General features: G+C 34.2%; 1 protein-coding gene across 3 annotated transcripts; it reads left to right on the forward strand.

Moving 5' to 3' along the window:
* The first annotated feature begins 6,230 nt into the window (after positions 1-6,230).
* Rnmt (RNA guanine-7 methyltransferase) lies at positions 6,231-8,805 on the forward strand. Of its 3 annotated transcripts, none has more exons than XM_085956064.1 (3): positions 6,231-7,697; positions 8,058-8,170; positions 8,333-8,805. In XM_085956064.1, the coding sequence occupies exons 1-2, from the start codon at positions 6,506-6,508 to the stop codon at positions 8,129-8,131; spliced, it is 1,266 nt and encodes a 421-aa protein (XP_085812190.1). In that variant the 5' UTR covers positions 6,231-6,505; the 3' UTR covers positions 8,132-8,170; positions 8,333-8,805. The 3 variants fall into 3 exon arrangements, with proteins under 3 accessions (XP_085812190.1, XP_085812191.1, XP_085812189.1); XM_085956065.1 differs by having other exon boundaries at positions 8,058-8,166; XM_085956063.1 differs by having other exon boundaries at positions 8,058-8,805.
* The last annotated feature ends 203 nt before the right edge of the window (positions 8,806-9,008 follow it).

Genomic DNA, 9,008 nt, shown 5'->3' on the forward strand with positions numbered 1-9,008 from the left:
CATAGACTAGGTACGTAAGTGCATTATAAGTGCCCTGCTGAACCAATAATTATTGTGTTATGCTGTGTGCCCCATTATCCACTTTCACTGTACTCGCTGTGAATCTCTAATCGCTTGTATCGACCTCTTGACGTTCGAATAAATACAAATGTCATGATCGTCAACAAACCTCCGATTGTTTTTAATTGTCCCCTCTAAAGCCTGCAGGATATATTTGGAAAAAATGATTAATGTGACATCCCTTGGTGGATACCGGACACCCTCAACTACCTACCATGCCCCGAGTGGATTATTCTTAACTAAGGCGCTCACAGTTTCCGTGTAAGGTGTGTCCACGGCTCCCCTGCGAGAGCATCGGTTGGATGCCCTTGATGGTAGTGTTGATCCCCAAGAATAGGATGGTGATATATTCTCATATTTGGAAGTGCAGGTGGAGAGGCAGCACACCCGCATGATAAGTATACAGCGCGTCTGATGACGTCGTCCTGTGGAGTTTTTTTTTATCAACTACCTAGATCAGCGAGAGTTGCTGTCAGCTAATTAACACGTTCCTCATTTGCTCAACGTTCCTCATAGTGGATGTTGCACTAACAGGCAATCCCCATAAACATTGCGCCGTATGCGATAGTTGGGAAACTACGAATACATTTGGAGGAGATAATAAAGGATTATGCAAGAATCCTTTTCAACGTCAAAGACTGGAGAAGAAAAAATGTGTTCTACCTGTTGTGCGGGGTATGAGAGATTATTCAGTTATACTAGGTAGGTACCTATGAGTCCCAAGTCCGTAATTAAGTGTCCCTATTTGACTTAAATTTGTTGTATTCTTGCTTATTGTTACAATATTTCTCATATAAATAGGTACCTAAGCTTGGGGAGATCTCATCCCCGTAAAGAGATCCTAATGCGTCAATTACATTGAGCTTCTTTACGAGCTGTTTGTTAGCGAATTTATAATCTGCCTGTAAAGTCGCCCAGTGTAATCATCGAACAAGCTAACATTTCGATGATTACACCGGGCGACTTTACAGGCAGATTATAAATTCGCCAACAAACAGCTCGTAAAGAAGCTCAATGTAATTGACGCTTAACTCATAGGTATTAACACTGTAATTATTCTACATAGACGGTATTCAAATTTTTAATAAATTTACACAAAAAGAAACCTGAAACTCTACTATTCTCTACTACTCTCAAAGTCCTAAACCACAAAAATAGCAGGATATGTTTAACAATACAAATCTTCGCTGAATGCAGATATTGAAATCAACCAAACAATCTCAGTAGCACCATGCAAAAGAGTGCTTGCTTGTAGAAGTAGATGTTTATAATGTCATAATTATTAATTTACCATGCATCTGACAAGTTAAGTTACGTATTAAACTTTAATGAAATTACTCAATTTCAATAAAATCGAGTAGGAAATTGAACTTTTTATATGATTCACGAACCACAGCGCAGTTTCAAATTTTATGTGAATCGTCGCTGCGTTTTGAGCCCTGAATTTGCTTATCGTCGTTGATTCTGCAATACGTGCTATGTGCACATTTTGTCAGTTTTGAGTTATTTACATCGTTGGATAGGTTATTTTTTTCTCCATCCATATATACTACTTGCTATGTGATTGGAATTACCAAAATATTCTAAATAAATAAAACCAAAAGCTGTCATATGTCGGTGTTGAATTCAGTGATGGTAATATCTGCTATGTGATATAAGTGTACATAGCAGTAATTAACTTAAGATCACCTTTATGACATTGATCACATGGCAGATATTACTAAATGAAATAACAGTTATGTGCAATTCAAACAAACATTGATATGACTCTCACACATTTTAATGAGTTAAGTTAATACTTTTGTCAGTCACATGACAGTAATTATCCATTGATTTGTTGCATGGTAAGAATTATATTATTTCTTCTACTTACTATAATAAAATTATATAATTGTATTCAAGAATTAAAAGTGTTTGAAATTTAGTGGGTAAGGTTGAGGTAATTTTTACTATTTACTCTGTTAGGTGTACAGTTATTGTAACATCAACATGGTTGAAAACACATTTTGCCATTATTTAATTTCAATTTATTTAAAAAGATTAGAGCCGCTATAATCTACATTAAGGTTTTATCCGAATTCAGGAAGTATATTAACAACCACCACCTTAATAGCCAATATTTAAATTTTACTTTCCTATGTTTACAATAATCAAAAGTGAAATGTTTTATCTGCTTTCATTCGTGTGTTCATTGTCATTTTAATTGTTTTTTTGACATGTAATTTTCATAACATTGTTTTTTAGAGATGTCATATCGAGGAAAAATATTCTTGAATTAGCACTACACAAAACGTATCAAGAATCTGGGGGATATTTAGATAATTTTACAGCTTCTGGCTCTGATACGAAACTCCTTCAGATTTTTAATGAAGCTCCTCCATCGGATAATAAGGATGTTGGAAATATTATTTTAACTCCCGTAGATGGTCATATAAATTTAAATGAATTCACAAATTCAAATGCAGATACCTTTGAATTTCTAGACTATATTACATTGCTAACCCCTGACGACGGACTTACTCATATTTTAAATGGAACATTCCGTTCAGGTGAACAAAATAATATTATACACCTTCTACGGTCGTCAATGAAAAATGTATCCGTGTCTTCAGATATTATATTTATATAACAAGCTGAGTTGTTGGAACCTTTGGTTAAAACTCTTCGAAAAAACACTCTTATAGGGCTGTAAAAAATGCTTCAAAAAAGAGTGCAAGTTCTGAAAAACTGGTATTGACAATGGATCTCCAAAATGTACTTTTGTGCCCCAAAACAGATGCTTCTGCCATGTATTACAAGCAAAAACTCCAAGTTCATAACTTCATCATATATGAATTAAATAATAAAGAAGTGTTATTGTACGTATGGCATGAAGCAAATGGGCCAAATGGGGGTGTATCAAGTATGCATTATGGATTACTTAGAAAATCTACCCCTAGCTATAAAGAAGTGGTACTTATATCTGATGGATGTAATTACCAGAATCGCAATAAGGTGTTAGCCAGTGCTCTTACCGATACGCCTAAGAAAAAATCGATAACAATATTAATCAACATATTTTGGAAAAAGGTCACACTATGATGGAGGCCGACAGTGTTCATGCGACGCTGGAACATTATTTCAAGCCACCAATAAATTCACTATCGGATTACATAGCACGGATGAGATTAGCACGACAGAAGCAACAATATATAAGGTGAAAGTACTAAATTTTGATTTATTTTCACAATACGATCAGTTACAAACAAACCTCACATCACTCAGACCAGGCAAGAGAGCCGGAGACCCTACTGTCGATGATATTCGTCAATTAAAATATTAAACGAATGGTGATATCAACTATTGTTTGAGCTATTCATGTGAATGGCTACCTCTTTTGCAACGAAGAAAATCAGGCAATAATATTGTCTAAAATGTATATCGAGGATATACCCATTTTTGCATCCAAATATCGTCACCTTCAAGAGCTGAAAAACGATAGGTTTTGAGAAGGATCGTCACATTCCATGATAATTTGCGGTTTACGTCAAATTCCAAGAACTAATTAAAATATCATAGCAAAATATTATAAAAATAATTTTGATTGTCATGTTAGTATGTTTTTTATTTTGATTCATTTTATTTTCTATAAACTTGATTATAAAATACTATGTTTAATATTTTTTTTCATGGATGTTTGCATTTTGATTGATTAATTGATTATGAAAATTTGTTCACAACAAATACCTGTTATGTAATCAAAAAGATGCTGACAATATCTGTCATGTGCTAATAAAGAGAATAATCAAGGTTTATTGTTTATTTCCTTCCTTTTTAATGTTTTTTTTTTATTATTCAATCAATGTAAAACTATTAATGTCATCAAATTGTATAGTCAACTGACTTGAAACATATTTACCTATTTTTTAAAACAGTTTTTTTTGTCTCCTGAACAATTTGGTTTTGTACTCATAGCAGGTATTGTAGAATCAACGACGTTATGCTCCCTTCACAATGATCCAAGCAAGGCGAATGTTGGCGTCCTTTGATGCGTGTTGATAAAACACCGACACTGCGAACTACGGCAATCATTTATCGGCCATGGACCACACAACACCAATGTCGCACTTCATAATGGTGACCACGTACATTCGCCTTTCTTGGGCCAAGAGTCTTGTCATAATAATATTATAACAATAAAAAAAATACATGCCATCGGTGGGGTGGTATAAATTATAAATAATAATTGTGCTATGATTTTTTTTAATAGCGATTTTATTAACCCCCTTACCCCCCTTATAACCATATGATTACAAATTCAATTTAATTGGGGAATATATATTTGCACAATTGAATAGACTGTTTTCACAAAGCGCTGACAACATTTAAAGATGTTCGTCACATAGGAAATGGATGATATTCACAAATCAACTACAACTCTCAAATGATCGATTTGCACTAAGGAAAAAGTAGTCTTCACGTATCAATCTATTGTAACTATTTAATCGTAAATGAACACAAACACTAAGAAAAATAGGTTTAATGATTTTATTCATTATGTTGGCAAAACATAAGTATGTATTAGGTACCTACTTTCTGATTCAAATAATACTATAAGTACCTATTTAAAAAGTGACGTTAATTAAAACTTAGGTAATTGTGCCGCATATGCCGTCATGAGCTTTTATGTTTTTTTTTACGAAAACAGTTTATTCCATGTAGACAATTATAATAAATACCCTTTTCTGTCTGCGCATAGGTTTTTCGATCCAATAATTAATTATTAATTTAAAATTTGAAATGCATCATTATCACAAACTAAGATTATATTAGGTAATATTAGGTTGGGGTAGGTTAGGTTAGGTTAGGTTAGGTTGGCGAGGAAGCAATGACGCTGACAAAAATGGTTCCTTCCATGCTGGAGAACGCTGCATCATGGTCGGCGTGGGTGGAGTTTGCATCGTCAGTGATGCAGAGCAAGGAAGAGGAGGAAAGATCCCGGCTAGGGGAGGAAGAGTAGCGGCATAATATAATGCAAGGACATAGCTGCCCTCCTGAAGCAATGCATAAAAGCGGATTCCGGGAGAGCAGCTGGGAAGAGGAGGGGGGTTTTAGTGGGTAAGAATCCCACACTACTACCAGTCAGTCGCCGCTGACTGCTGGTGGTGTCTTGAAAAGATTTCCCCCCGCCGCAAAAAAAAAGGTTAGGTTAGGTTAGATTAGGTTAGGTTGGGTTAGGTTAGGTTAAGTTAGATTAGGTTAGGTTAGGTTAGGTTTAGTTCAAAAAATATACTTATACAATCTCATGACGGCATCTGCGCCACATTTACCAAAATGTATATCGATGAACCGAAAAAGATATACCTAGGTGGTGTTATTTGGTTGTAGATTTACATCAAATAATAATTTTATATAAACAATAGCAGCACGAATATATACATATTTATATTACTGCGTTAAACATTAATTATATTGACACCTAACCATCATTTTTTCGATTGCCTTCTAATAAATTGTATTGCTGCTACAATTATTAGTTTGACATTTGTGAATTTCTACCGTTTCTTTGTGCGACATATTATTTATCGGTGAAAACAATTTTACAAATGTGTGCAGTTGTCAAAATTGAGTGAATTTATATTTACTATGAGTGATTTATGATTTTTGTTTTGTGAAACAAACTATTTTATGTGATTTCATTTATTTATTTGTGAAATCATTTATTATGTGTGAAAACTACTTTCCAAATGTTAAAGTTATTTTTTTTTTGTGAATTTTGATTATTGCATTGTGCGATTAATTCCAGTATTTGTACTATAATTTTGGTCCGCGTACTATGTACGATATAAAATAGGTATAGTACGCCCAAAATACTATAATTTTGAAAATCGTACTATAATTTTATATAAAAGTACTATAAGCCGACCGTGAAAATTTATTTGGGAACCTGCGGCCCGCGACGAAATATTTTTCCTAAAAAAAACAAGCCGACCGTGAAAATTTGGGAACCTGCGGCCCGCGACGAAATATTTTTCCTAAAAAAAACAAGCCGACCGTGAAAGTTTGGGAACCTGCGGCCCTAATTTTGGAGGCTCTGTACTATAATTCCACTTTTAAAATATGGCAACACTGATTCCAACCCAATTTAATTTTGTCTTTGTTTGCAAGTGCAACACTGTTGTATTGTACTCCTTCCCGGTAAAGTTGTCGATGGTCGCTGGTTGTCTTTCCGCGATTGCAAATTGCCACTTTGTATTTCTTTCGATATTTTCTGTTCTAAGTACATATTCTTCGCTATAAATAATATTTACTTCTAAGATAATAAGTAATAAAATCATACAATTTGGCCATGCCAACGATAACATTATAGTACCCAATTATACCAATCATTACTCTAACGGTTGTAACAACTACACCGTAATAATTACTCAACTGCTGAAAATCAGCTGTCACCTATTCAATTGTCATGTCTGAGACCTCTGAAGTCACGAAAAATAGTGGCGATGAACTCGGCGTGGGTTTGAAGAATCAAAAATCAATCAAACCTACTTTACAGGATGTGGCTAACCTCGATGCCGACATTTCTTCTACAGATGACGTTCCACAAGGTGTCAAAAGATCCCTGGATGAGGATGAATCTTCCCACAGGGATCCAAAGAAAGTAAACCATGCTCAGACGGTGGCCGAGCATTATAATGCTTTGAAGGAGGACGGTATTATACAAAGATTAAAGTCACCCATATTCTACATGCGTAATTTCAATAACTGGATCAAGTGTATGATTATAGACGAATTTCTCCAGAAAGTGAAGTCCCAGAAGACTTACGGAGCCACTCTTCGCGTTCTGGACTTATGCTGTGGGAAAGGAGGTGATCTTTTAAAATGGCAAATAGGGAACGTCGGCCATTTAATCTGTGCGGATATCGCTGATGTGTCTATTGAACACTGCAAAGACCGCTACAATCACATGAAGAGTAAAACTGAACGAGGCAGAGATAAGAAAATATTCACTGCAGAATTTATCGCAGCCGATTGCACCACCACTCGTCTCAGGCAAATGTACAAGATGCCATCTTTCGAAATGGATCTGGTCAGTTGTCAGTTTGCTTTTCACTATAGTTTTGAAAGCCTGCCCCAGGCAATGGTTTTATTACAAAACGCTTCCGAAATGTTAAAGTCCGGCGGCTACTTCATTGGGACAATACCTGACGCTTTTGACATTTTGTCAAGGGCGAAGAAAGGTGATGGGAACAAGTTCGGAAATGACATATTCAATGTTGACCTTCAATTCGATCCAGAGGAAGGAGTGCCATTATTTGGAGCAAAATATAACTTCCATTTGGAAGGAGTCGTCGATTGCCCTGAGTTTTTGGTGCATTTCCCAACATTCATTGAACTAGCCAAGAAGTTCGATCTAGAATTAGTATACAAAAAGAGATTCGAAGACTATTACAAAGAAAAGAAGGAGGAAGGCACAGTGCTCTTAAATAAAATGCAATGTTTGGAGATGTTCCCGCCTCATTCCAAAGAAGAACTCTTGAGTAAACGGTCAGGAGATTACGAGCATGCTGAAAAAAGTATTAAAGATTCTTCTGGTTCAGAAAGCAGTAGATCTAGAAGTGTCGGTACAATGTCCAAGTCAGAGTGGGAAGCAGCGAGTGAGTTTTATTCAATTAATTTTTTCCTATCGAAATATCAAAGAATATTACTGTAAACATTGCCATCATTTTAAGTTTTGGTTGGCATACAAGTTCTTATATTTGAAAGCCGACTATATCCTTTAAAAGTAGGGTTTTCTTAAATAAATATCAATATATTTCATGGATTTTCCTATGTTTTACAAGATATACAAAAACTTATTCCAACCTATAACAATTTTTTTTTTGCATTTTAATATTTTGAGTCTTGATTTAACAATTTCATTTAATATAGTATTTTGATTACCTATGAAACCTTCATTATTCCTAACAATAAAATATATAATAACAATGTAATAAAGAATGCTATTTTTTTTTCAGCTATCTACATTGTTTTTGCCTTCCGAAAGATGAAGTCCAAATCCAAAGACTGTGACAACTCCTCTAGTAAATAAAGATATTACAAAAATCTTTGTTTTCATTCATGCCCGTAGGTAATAAATAATAATACCTATAATAGGTGATGTCTTGTAATATTTTTTTTATCAAGTAATATTAAATTTTAAGAAAATGAGTGACAGTGCTCTATATTGAAATAATTTGGTAAGTAGTTCTTCGAACATAACTATAATCTTTACTTTCCTCTGAATTTATAGGTAGTGGAGTCAAGAATAAAAATATTCGCAAATTCATAACATGGATGACATGTACGAGTGGGGGGAGGTTCAAGCAAGGCAAGCCGATGCATCAAAGAGTGATGTAAACACTGTTAACGCTAGCATTGTACTAATTAGCCCCCACCTTTGCATAAATAAGATTTGCGTATCTTTTTTTGACTAGTATTAGTAAAGTTATTGACATTAAGTAATAAATATTTCATTAGACGAAAACGTAAGTTGGAACATTATGGAAAAGCACAATTAAGCTGGAGTTAGAGTTTTGTTGCTTCGATCTATTGATGATATTTTTTTATTATGCTTTTTTCTCTTTATTTATTTATGCATTTAGAGATTATAATGACATATTTAAATTCAAAATCCATCAGATGAAAACTTGTTGGTCTATTTATGGTATATTTGTGTATGCGATTCTAATAAAAAAATCTGGTGTGACCAACGTCTGACTTTTAGATGATTATTATTATTTCGCATGAACACAAACACTGAATGTCTTATCTATCCTACAAAGTTACACCTAGATTATAAAAAATTAACATATTATAAATTATCAACTGATCTCTGTACGAATGAATGCCTGGATGACATATTCATAGACAATCATCTATAATTCTAAATTAATAATTCTTCAGTTTTTAAAGGCACTATTTGCAAG

Source organism: Rhyacophila brunnea, unplaced genomic scaffold (genome assembly GCF_057557595.1).
Source record: "Rhyacophila brunnea isolate RB1 unplaced genomic scaffold, BYU_Rbru_1.0 scaffold_5, whole genome shotgun sequence".
Classification (NCBI taxonomy): Eukaryota; Metazoa; Arthropoda; class Insecta; order Trichoptera; family Rhyacophilidae; genus Rhyacophila; species Rhyacophila brunnea.

Coding starts and splice junctions, on each gene's coding strand:
- Rnmt (XM_085956063.1), top strand. CDS start 6,506: ATGTCTGAGACCTCTGAAGTCACGAAAAATAGTGGCGATGAACTCGGC. Junction 7,698..8,057: donor GTCAGAGTGGGAAGCAGCGA/GTGAGTTTTATT, acceptor TTTTTTTTTCAG/CTATCTACATTGTTTTTGCC.